At 44.9% G+C, this 12742-nt stretch overlaps 1 protein-coding gene across 1 annotated transcript; it reads left to right on the top strand.

Annotated features, from left to right (window-relative positions):
- Positions 1 to 220: 220 nt before the first annotated feature.
- On the top strand, positions 221 to 1816 carry LOC310854191 (T-complex protein 1 subunit zeta-like; the record flags this gene model as incomplete). Its single annotated transcript, XM_083758730.1, has 1 exon — positions 221 to 1816. The coding sequence occupies one exon, from the start codon at positions 221 to 223 to the stop codon at positions 1814 to 1816; it is 1596 nt and encodes a 531-aa protein (XP_083614856.1).
- Positions 1817 to 12742: the final 10926 nt, after the last annotated feature.

Here is a 12742-nt window from a genome sequence, read left to right as displayed (position 1 = left end):
GTGGGACTACAGTGGACACACACACACACACACACACACACACACACACACACACACACACACACACACACACACACACACACACACACACACACACACACACACACACACACACACACACACACAAATATGCACAGTTTGTGTTGTATGACGTCAGACAAGAGCCCATTCAGGGATTTATAAGGCTAGACGGGACGCGGTCAGTTAATTTAGCGACACCATGACAGCAATAAAGGCACTGAACGCAAAGGCCGAGGTGGCCCGGGCCCGAGACGCCCTGTCGGTGAACATCAGCGCCGCCCGCGGCCTCCAGGACGTGCTGAGGAGCAACCTGGGGCCCAAAGGGACCCTGAAGATGCTGGTTTCAGGCTCCGGGGACATCAAGCTGACCAAAGACGGAAACGTCCTGCTGCAGGAGATGCAGATCAAGCATCCCACGGCGTCGCTCATCGCCAAGGTGGCCACGGCGCAGGACGACGTGGCGGGGGACGGGACCACCTCCACCGTGCTGCTCATCGGCGAGCTCCTGAAGCAGGCCGACGTCTTTGTGTCGGAGGGCCTCCATCCCAGGATCATCGCCGAGGGCTTCGAGGCGGCCAAGGAGAAGGCCCTGGCGCTCCTGGAGGAGCTGAAGGTGACCAGGGAGATGGACAGGGAGACCCTCGTCTCCGTGGCGCGCACCTCCCTGAGGACCAAGGTCCACGCGGAGCTGGCGGACCTCCTCACGGAGGCCGTGGTGGACGCCGTGCTGGCCGTGGCCAGACCCAACGAGCCCATCGACCTGTTCATGGTGGAGGTGGCGGACATGAGGCACATGACGGACAGCGACTCGCAGCTGGTCAGAGGGCTGGTGCTGGACCACGGCGCCAGGCACCCCAACATGAAGAAGAGGGTGGAGGACGCCTACATACTGACCTGCAACGTCTCCCTGGAGTACGAGAAGACGGAGGTCAACTCCGGCTTCTTCTACAACAGCGCGGTGGAGAGGGAGAAGCTGGTGGCCGCCGAGAAGAGGTTCATCCACGAGCGCGTGATGAAGATCGTGGCCCTGAAGAACGCCGTCTGTCCCGACGGGGACAAGGGCTTCGTGGTCATCAACCAGAAGGGTATCGACCCCAACTCCCTGGACACTCTGGCTAAGGAGGGCATCGTGGCCCTGCGCAGGGCCAAGAGGAGGAACATGGAGCGTCTCACCCTGGCTTGCGGAGGCCGTCCTATGAACTGTTTGGACGACCTGTCCCCAGACTGCCTGGGGCACGCCGGGCTGGTGTACGAGCAAACGCTGGGAGAGGAGAAGTACACGTTCCTGGAGGACTGCAGGAACCCCCGCTCCGTGACCCTGCTGGTGAAGGGGCCCGACGCGCACACCCTCACGCAGATCAAAGACGCCGTCAGGGACGGCCTGCGGGCGGTCAAGAACGCCATCGAAGACGGCAGCGTGGTGCCGGGAGCGGGCGCGTTCGAGGTGGCAGTGGCGGACGCTCTGGTCGCCTACAAGCCCAAGGTGAAGGGCCGGGCCCAGCTGGGCGTCCAGGCCTTCGCCGAAGCTCTCCTGATCGTGCCCAAGGTGCTGGCCCAGAACGCGGGCTACGACGCCATGGAGACTCTGGTCAAGCTGCAGATCGAGCACAGAGAGTCGGGGCAGCTGGTGGGCGTGGACCTGGACAGCGGCGAGCCGATGGTTTCGGGGGAGGCGGGCGTGTGGGACAACTACAACGTCAAGAGACAGCTCATCCATTCCTGCACCGTCATCGCCACCAACATCCTGCTGGTGGACGAGATCATGAGAGCCGGACTGTCGTCCCTCAAAGGTTAACCCAGTCTGACCTGAGATCAGATTCTAAAAATGTCTGTTTGAAAATGACATGTTTTCTGAAAAAGCCATGTTTCCATGTCAGTCGTTCTTTGATTTTTCAAAAACAGCAGACCTACAAGCTCGTAGCGCGCCACCGAGTGGTGCGCTATGAGCTTGTAGGTCTGCTGTTTTTCAATAGCTAAAGCATAACATAATGCTAAAATCACACCTGTGTGAAGTGAGGGGCGCTCTTGTCATCACACGTCATCTCATACTGGCCAATCAGTGGAGCTTCGATATCTTCTGGCCAAGCACTTTAAAGCGCCCTTATTGGCCAAGCGCTCCCACCGCCATGTGATTGGTTAGCCGATTAGCTCGTCTACATATGGCGTAAATGTTCCCTTCAATGTCAACGGCGTTTAACGTTTTGATGTTTAATTTATGTCATATTTGGTGGAATGTTGACCTAATTTCTCCTTGCCTTGTCAATGGGACTAAGGCTCTATATAGGAGGTCAAAAATACAATTTAATTGTTTATCTTAATTATTTGTATGACAATAGACCACTTCACTACTTGGTCCATGACATGTTCATGATAAAATACCTCTATTCTTTTCTACTTGGTCTGTGTCGGCAGTGGGCATCCACCAGTGACATGCAGGCAGATTTTTTTTAAACAAGATTTTGTATTATCGTGAGAACGATGGCTTCCATTTTCGCATTGCATGTTGTAACTTCTCAGGAATAGAAAGCCTGCAGTTTCTATCAGCTTGGATTCCCCATCAATGATGTCACCTATAGGACCTTTCCCCATCAATGATGTCACCTATAGGACCTTTCCCCATCAATGATGTCACCTATAGGACCTTTCCCCATCAATGATGTCACCTATAGGACCTTTCATAGCCCTAGACGGCTGTGGTACGTTTTCACTGACACAGAAGGGCATAATTATAGGAGTGATCGATGGCTTTGTATTGTAATGGAACCCATGCCATGTATGTGATATCACAGCCCTTCTAGGAGTACTAGGACCTTTAACCCATTCTGAACGGGAACCCATTTTGGTGTCAGCATCATGTTATGCTTTATAGCTATTGAAAAATAGCAGACCTACAAGCTCATAGCGCGCCACCGAGTGGCGCGCTAAGAGCTTGTATAGGTCTGCTATTTTTGATAAATCGAAGAACGACTGACATTTTTTAGAATCTGATCTCAGGTCAGAATGGGTTCATCAGACCAGTGTGTGTCCAGTGGAAACCTCGTATGAATCTGATCTCAGGTCAGAACAGGGTGGTGGTGTTTTGGATAGTATACCTAAGCTGTTGAGAGAGGCAGTGCTCAGGCCTTGTCACTGTTTCCCAAACAGCGGGTCGGGACGTCCCATAAAGCTGCTATATTAAGCAATAATATGTCCGATTTTTAATGATTTTTATTTTTATTTATTTTTTATAGTCTCTGTGACACATATAGGGGCCGCAATCTGCATTCAAAGATGTTCCTAGAAGCTTTGTCGCGATGACTAAACCAATCAGGAAGCAGACAGGCAAATCGACCAATGACAAAGCTTCTAGGAAAATCTTTGAATGCAGATTGTGGCCCCTATGTGTCACAGAGATACATTATACCCATATATTGCAAAAACAAACATTCTGACATTATTTATTTTGTCATCATAAACATCAATAAACATTATCATGTTTATTTATTTTGTTTATTTATTTATGTTTTTGTATTGCATATAGCAGCTTTAAGTTTTTATTTCATACATTTTGTTTTTAATTATTATAATTTCAAAGCAATGGTCCTGCTTTCAAGTAATACAGGATTCAAGTAATACAGGATTCAAGTAATACAGGATTCAAGTAATACAGGATACGCTGTCAAAGTACACTAGACTATAGCCTACTGTACAGACCAAACTTGAGTAGCCTACTTAAAGGGTGGAAATGACGGACAATCTAAAGTCACAAACAGGTACTGAACACAACACTGACCCCTGCTGGACACAACGTGTATTACGCCTGGTGCAGATGGCTCCCAAACAAAGCAATGTCATTGGGCAATGAGCATACACAGGACAGGTGTTAATCAACTCTAGTCAACATATTGCAGGTTTGACAGGGGGTGGGACTAAAAAAACTAAATAGCAGGAAGGTAAACAGTCTGAGAGTGAGAGATCTGTGGAAACAGATGTTTATAAATTAATCTGATGTCACCAAATGAAGAGCCAGGGATTCATATCAGTGTGTATATATCAGCATGTTTGTGTATTTGGAGCAGGATTTCACTCAGTATTTCTACCATAACTAGCTGACATTAATAACAACAAGATGGACTGTGGCTGGTCAACTAACACACTAGCCTGCCAAAGAAGAGTGCGAGAGACATTCCAACAAGTTTCTGAGTGAGTATGGAATGGATGTGAGAATTCTAATGACATTTTAGTTAAAGTGACCGTTACGTGGCCTCCTCCAGTCACTGAGGGGAGGAGGAAGCGACGCCCGGCCGTCGGGAGCCCCCTCAAACACACCACCGGCCTGTTAAAGTGACCGTTACGTGGCCTCCTCCAGTCGGGAGCCCCCTCAAACACACCCCCGGCCTGTTAAAGTGACCGTTACGTGGCTTCCTCCAGTCGGGAGCCCCCTCAAACACACCACCGGCCTGTTAAAGTGACCGTTACGTGGCCTCCTCCAGTCGGGAGCCCCCTCAAACACACCCCCGGCCTGTTAAAGTGACCGTTACGTGGCCTCCTCCAGTCGGGAGCCCCCTCAAACACACCCCCGGCCTGTTAAAGTGACCGTTACGTGGCCTCCTCCAGTCGGGAGCCCCCTCAAACACACCCCCGGCCTGGACATGAGGACGACATACACACCACTTTGGGGCAACACTTCATATTTGCCCTGCTCTCTAACCTAACCAACAACCAACTCTCTCCACTCCTCTGCCCCTCAGGATGAACAGACTGATCTGAGATCTGATCTGATACCTCTGCCCCTCAGGATGAACAGACTGATCTGAGATCTGATCTGATACCTCTGCCACTCAGGATGAACAGACTGATCTGAGATCTGATCTGATACCTCTGCCCCTCAGGATGAACAGACTGATCTGAGATCTGATCTGATACCTCTGCCCCTCAGGATGAACAGACTGATCTGAGATCTGATCTGATACCTCTGCCCCTCAGGATGAACAGACTGATCTGAGATCTGATCTGATACCTCTGCCCCTCAGGATGAACAGACTGATCTAAGATCTGATCTGATACCTCTGCCCCTCAGGTTGAACAGACTGATCTAAGATCTGATCTGATACCTCTGCCACTCAGGTTGAACAGACTGATCTAAGATCTGATCTGATACCTCTGCCACTCAGGTTGAACAGACTGATCTAAGATCTGATCTGATACCTCTGCCCCTCAGGTTGAACAGACTGATCTAAGATCTGTTCTGATACCTCTGCCCCTCAGGTTGAACAGCGCATCGCTGCATGTCTGGCTGACATCTGATCTCACAGTGGATGCCTTGTCTTCTCACCACCTCAAGCTGAACCCAGACCAGACTGAGCTGACCTTCTTCCCAGGTAAGTCCTAGCCTAGTGCTCAAAACCTGGTTCAATGTACTGATATAATACTTAGACAGGTTCATTGGTTACCTGGTATTTCAATGTATATGATATAATACTTAGACAGGTTCATTGGTTACCTGGTATTTAAATGTATATGATATAATACTTAGACAGGTTCATTGGTTACCTGGTATTTCAATGTATATGATATAATACTTAGACAGGTTCATTGGTTACCTGGTATTTCAATGTACTGATATAATACTTAGACAGGTTCATTGGTTACCTGGTATTTCAATGTACTGATATAATACTTAGACAGGTTCATTGGTTACCTGGTATTTCAATGTACTGATATAATACTTAGACAGGTTCATTGGTTACCTGGTATTTCAATGTACTGATATAATACTTAGACAGGTTCATTGGTTACCTGGTATTTCAATGTACTGATATAATACTTAGACAGGTTCATTGGTTACCTGGTATTTAAATGTACTGATATAATACTTAGACAGGTTCATTGGTTACCTGGTATTTCAATGTATATGATATAATACTTAGACAGGTTCATTGGTTACCTGGTATTTCAATGTACAAATACAATGTATTTTCAAAATGTCATCAATATGTACGTATACACGGACAAATGTGTCCTGGCAAATGCTAAGATTTTTTGTTTTACACACCATTATAATTAGATTTTAAGACCCAAATACTGAATGTCCGTCTCCAGGATTTCCTCAGAATATGTTTGACACTGATTTACTACGACACTATGTATGGAGTCCACTTCTCTAACTTTTTTGTTTTCAAGGAGTCTCATAACTCTGTCTGATTGTGTACAAATGGAACCAAATGGACTTGTAAGGGTATTTGGTTCCATTTGTACACTCTCAGAGTTACAGAAGCTCTTTGTGTTTCTGGTGAGATTCTGCTCATTTGTATGTCTGTGGCAAAGACTTAATTTGGACCAAAATGTCCACTACGCTGCAGCATGACGATGACACCTGAATGTTACAACATGTCCACCACACTGCAGCATGACGATGACACCTGAATGTTACAAAATGTCCACCACACTGCAGCATGACGATGACACCTGAATGTTACAACATGTCCACCACACTGCAGCATGACGATGACACCTGAATGTTACAGAATGTCCACCACACTGCAGCATGACGATGACACCTGAATGTTACAGAATGTCCACCACACTGCAGCATGACGATGACACCTGAATGTTACAGAATGTCCACCACACTGCAGCATGACGATGACACCTGAATGTTACAACATGTCCACCACACTGCAGCATGACGATGACACCTGAATGTTACAACATGTCCACCACACTGCAGCATGACGATGACACCTGGATGTTACAACATGTTAATGGAGTGTCTTGTAAGTCCATATGGGGTGGGATTCCTTGGAAGCATAGCCCATAGCACTTACCCTAACCCATTAGATAGCATTTATGTTGGCTTAGATAGCATTTGATACAGACTTATAGCATGTTATGTAGACAGCACTATAATTGTATTGTATTTAGTCATAGCACGCCATAGTACATATGTATAGCATAGTAGTAAATATGTATAGTTTATATGTATAGTGTATGTATAGTTTCATTATATAGATATTCCACTGTTACATTCTTAGCTTACGCATGTTTCATGATAAATACTTTTATGTGATGTATTCCCATGCTTTTGTTCTTGCTTAAATGTAAGTCGCTCTGGATTAAGAGCGTCTGCTAAATGCCTAAATTGTAAATTGTAAATTGTAAGCATGACACTTAATGGTCAACTTTAGTTTTTTTCAACCAAGGTTCATGTTTTAGGTTGTTATTAGAGAAAGTAAAAGATGAGTGTTAATTTGTTTTCATTTGCTTGCTTTCTTTCGTTTTAGGAATTTTAGCTGTTGACAGGGGGCGGGGGCATTCGAGCATGGGGCTAAATATGTAAAAGAAAATACACAATTTTATAGCGATTTTTTTTAATTTATTATTTACCATAGTCCTACTAGACCCCAATAAATTACATCTGGCCACAAAAGATCACGAGATCTACTGAATGTGTCAAACTGACATATTGAGAGTACAGTACAGTACAGTACAGTACAGTACAGTACAGTACAGTACAGTACAGTACAGTACAGTACAGTACAGTACCACTCACTTCAGTCAGTGTGGTGTCGTCGTCCCCCCCCCCCCCCCCCCCCCCACACACACACACACACACACACACACACACACACACACACACAAACACACTGATCTAAGATCTGATCCTTATGCCCCTTCCTATTGGTTGATTGTTAAAAACTCAACAGTGTCTCTCTCTCCACTACTCTGCCACTCAGGGTGAACAGACTGATCTCAGATCTGATCTGATACCTCTGCCACTCAGGGTGAACAGACTGATCTAAGATCTGATCTGATACCTCTGCCACTCAGGGTGAACAGACTGATCTGAGATCTGATCTGATACCTCTGCCACTCAGGGTGAACAGCGCATTCCTGCACAATGTCTTGTCTTCTCAACACCTCAAGCTATACTCAGACCAAGACTGAGCTTCTCTTCTTTCCTGGTAAGTCGTGGATCTCACTGTTGGCAAACGATGTATTGTACGTTTGGAAACATTAAAGTTCATAGACTTGGCTGGCAAATGATTTACGTATTAGTGCTCTAAAGAAACATTAAAGTTCATAGACTTGGCTGGCAAATGATTTACGTATTAGTGCTCTAAACAAACATTAAAGTTCATAGACTTGGCTGGCAAATGATTTACGTATTAGTGCTCTAAAGAAGCATTAAAGTTCATAGACTTGGCTGGCAAATGATTTACGTATTAGTGCTCTAAAGAAGCATTAAAGTTCATAGACTTGGCTGCCACATGTGATATGACTAATCTTCAAAATACATGCATGGGGGGGGGGGGCTAGCCACATAATGAATTGATTATGTTAATTTGATTATGTTCTAATTTAGATATCTCTAACATTCATTGTTCATTGGTTACCTGGCATTTCAATGTACTGATACAATTGTGTCGCAGATCAAACTTCTGCATAGATTTCATAGATGGCTCCACAGACTTGTTTGAAAGTTGTGTTGGATTTATTTTAATGTATTTTCTAAATGTTATCAGAGGTCATTAATATGTTAATATGTTAGCAGAGGTCATTAATATGTTAATATGTTAATATGTTAGCAGAGGTCATTAATATGTTAATATGTTAGCAGAGGTCATTAATATGTTAATATGTTAATATGTTACCAGAGGTCATTAATATGTCTAAATGTTACCAGAGGTCATTAATATGTTAATATGTTAGCAGAGGTCATTAATATGTCCGTACACAGACAAATGTGTCCATGGCAAGACTTGTTCTTGTCCGTATATTATTATACGTATATATACACATACTGTACATACATGTGTATAATTGGTCCTCACTAATGATCAAGATAAAATAGCACAATTCTTTTCTACTCAGTCTGTGTCTCATAGGAGGGCTGTGGGCAGTTCAGAAACCAGTCTGTGTCTCATTGGAGGGCTGTGGGCAGTTCAGAAACCAGTCTGTGTCTCATTGGAGGGCTGTGGGCAGTTCAGAAACCAGTCTGTGTCTCATTGGAGGGCTGTGGGCAGTTCAGAAACCAGTCTGTCTCATAGGAGGGCTGTGGGCAGTTCAGAAACCAGTCTGTGTCTCATTGGAGGGCTGTGGGCAGTTCAGAAACCAGTCTGTGTCTCATTGGAGGGCTGTGGGCAGTACAGAAACCAGTCTGTGTCTCATTGGAGGGCTGTGGGCAGTTCAGAAACCAGTCTGTGTCTCATTGGAGGGCTGTGGGCAGTTCAGAAACCAGTCTGTCTCATTGGAGGGCTGTGGGCAGTTCAGAAACCAGTCTGTGTCTCATATAGGAGGGCTGTGGGCAGTTCAGAAACCAGTCTGTGTCTCATAGGAGGGCTGTGGGCAGTTCAGAAACCAGTCTGTGTCTCATAGGAGGGCTTTGGGCAGTTCAGAAACCCGTCCAGCAGTGACATCATCGATTGGTAATCCAAGCTAATAGAAAAAGCAGGCTTTCTATTCCTGAAAAGTTGCAATGCAAAAATGGAAAACATCGTTCTCACGATAATTAAAATCTAAATATCTATATATATATATTTTAAATCTTGTTTTAAAACAAACTGCCTAACGATGATGTCACTGCTGGACGGGTGCAAAACTAATCCTTGGAATGGATTCAGAATCATGAAAACCTACTACTTAATGCTATGCTATGCTACTTAAAGTTTGAAATGTTTGACATTATTTCCTGCCATAGGATGTTAATGTTATTGTTATAGGGTCACAAGAAACCACTATAAAATAAATTGCCCAATAGTGACAGCCGGTCAGCAAGTGGATTCATGAATGTTTGCATATAGACAATATTTTAGGCCAATAAAAAAAAGACTATATAACAAATTCCCCACCCGTCCACCTCGTCTGACTAAAACTAAAGTCCAACCCAACACTGACTCCAGGGTTAGGGTTAGGGTTAGGGTAGGTAACCCTAACCCTAACCCAACACTGACTCCAGGACAATGACTTGAGGTGCAGGGAAAAAAAACAGCCTGTATGTTATGCACTTCCCTCGGTCATGCCAGATCAGCTCCAGCATCATAAGGACATGTTGTATGTATCTCTGCATGATGAGGTTGGCTATAATGTGCTCCACATGTTGTATGTATCTCTGCATGGCGAGGTTGGCTATAATGTGCTCCACATGGCTGTATGTACATGTATGTATGTATGTATGTTGTATGTTGTATGTATCTTTGCATGGCGAGGCTGGCTGTAATGTTCTCCACATGGCTGTATGTATGTATGTTGTATGTTGTATGTATGTTGTATGTATCTTTGCATGGCGAGGCTGGCTGTAATGTGCTCCACATGGCTGTATGTATGGCTGTATGTACATGTTGTATGTATCTCTGCATGATGAGGTTGGCTATAATGTGCTCCACATGGCTGTATGTATGGCTGTATGTACATGTTGTATGTATCTCTGCATGATGAGGTTGGCTATAATGTGCTCCACATGTTGTATGTGTCTTTGCATGACGAGGTTGGCTGTAATGTGCTCCACATGGCTGTATGTATGGCTGTATGTATGTTGTATGTTGTATGTATGTTGTATGTGTTCTTTGCATGACGAGGCTGGCTGTAATGTGCTCCACATGGCTGTATGTATGGCTGTATGTACATGTTGTATGTATCTCTGCATGATGAGGTTGGCTATAATGTGCTCCACATGTTGTATGTGTCTTTGCATGACGAGGCTGGCTGTAATGTGCTCCACATGGCTGTCCACAAGCGGGATCATGTTCCTATACTCGCAGACAGACCTCCTGGAGCTTGAGGCACAGATGAGTCACGGTCGCTATCTTTCTTGGAAGTCTTGTCAGTTGTTTTGGGAACTATTGTTGTTCCAACCACCTCAAGCTGAACCCAGACAAGACTGAGCTTCTCTTCCCAGCTAAGTCCTGCCCTATGCGGGAGCTAACTATTTCCGTAGTCAACGCCCTGGTAACGTCTGTCCCAACAGCCAGGAATCTTGGTGTTGTCCTGGACAGTCAGCTCTCGTTCAAAACTCACATCACAGCTGTCACTCGATCCTGTAGGTTCACACTCTATAACATACGACGAATTAGACCGTTCCTCACCCAGGAATCAGCCCAGCTCCTAATCCAGACAACAGTCTTGTCAAAACTCGACTGTTGTAACTCCCTCCTTACTGGCCTACCAGCATGTTCACTTAAGCCTCTCCAGCTGATCCAAAATGCCGCAGCTCGCTTGGTCTTCAACCAGCCAAAATTCTCACATGTCTCCCCCCTGCTCCGCTCCCTCCACTGGCTCCCGGTCGCTGCCCGCACAAAATACAAAACTCTGATGCTGGCATTCAAAGCAACCAAAGGTATTGGCTCCCCCATATCTTGCAAGTATGATTGAACCCTACAAACCCTCCCGCGCACTCAGATCAGCCAACGCAGGGAAGCTGGAAGTACCCTCACTAAAAACGCCGGGACAACGCTCCACACGTCCCAAACTCTTCTCCCTTCTGGCTCCAAAACTGTGGAATGCACTTCCCATTGCAGTCAGAACTGCAGCATCACTCCCAATCTTCCGTCGTAGTCTGAAAACCCACCTTTTCAGACTCCATCATGGCCCATAGCACTTACCCTACCCCCTTAGATAGCATTTCTGTAGACTTAGATAGCATTTGATACAGACTTATAGCATGTTATGTAGACAGCACTATAATTGCATTGTATATAGTCATAGCACGCCATAGTACATATGTATAGCATAGTAGTATATATATATATATATATATATATATATATATATATACACTATATAAACTATATATATATATATATAGTTTATATGTATAGTCTCATAATATAGATATTCCACTGTTACTTAAAACTGTTACTGTTTTATGATAAATGCTTTTTTGTGATGTATTCCCATGCTTTTTGTTCTTGCTTAATGTAAATCGCTCTGGATTAAGAGCGTCTGCTAAATGCCTAAATTGTAAATTGTAAATTGTGCATTCTGCCGAACATCCGGGTGTCCTGTTGGAGAGATAACTTGTTTGTGGAAACAAGTTCTCTCTCTCTCTCTCTCTCTCTCTCTCCATGCTGTTTAAAGGGAACCTACACCTAGAAACTACAAATGACACACTACTGGTTTAACTACTAAACAGGTTTTCAACTGGTGGTCCGTGGACCACTGGTGGCCATGCATTTAGTATGTCTTTTTATCGACCACTAGTTAGTAAACGAACTATAGTTCATTAAGTGACCTGGTGATGTATGATGACGTCATTGTCAGTTACTGCAGGGAACTTCCACAGAAAGGGAGTTTGAATTTCAAGGGAAAGTGAACCGGATTGACTGGTTGAGTCTATTAGGAAATGTCAAATGTGCCCATAATATAATCATGCAATCGCATGTGTCTGCCATCTATGAGTTTAATATGGAAGGTTAAGAGAACAGAGTAAGGGCAACCATGGGAAAGGAATAGCTCCGGACGACTAGCATATATTAAATTACTGACTGTTAAGGGCTTGATTTAATTCACCTCAAATTAACAAATTTGATATTAATTTTAATATCCCCTCACTCAACTCAACAGTGGTCCATAGTCAGGGTGGGGGTCCCCAGGTTGATTCTATAGTCAGGGTGGGGGTCCCCAGGTTGATTCTATAGTCAGGGTGGTGGTCCCCAGGTTGATTCTATAGTCAGGGTGGGGGTCCCAAGGTTGATTCTATAGTCAGGGTGGTGGTCCCCAGGTTGATTCTATAGTCAGGGTGGTG

Source organism: Protomyctophum parallelum, assembly GCF_964188405.1.
Source record: "Protomyctophum parallelum genome assembly, chromosome: 23".
NCBI lineage: Eukaryota > Metazoa > Chordata > Actinopteri > Myctophiformes > Myctophidae > Protomyctophum > Protomyctophum parallelum.
This window is presented reverse-complemented; position numbering and strand designations above follow the sequence as displayed.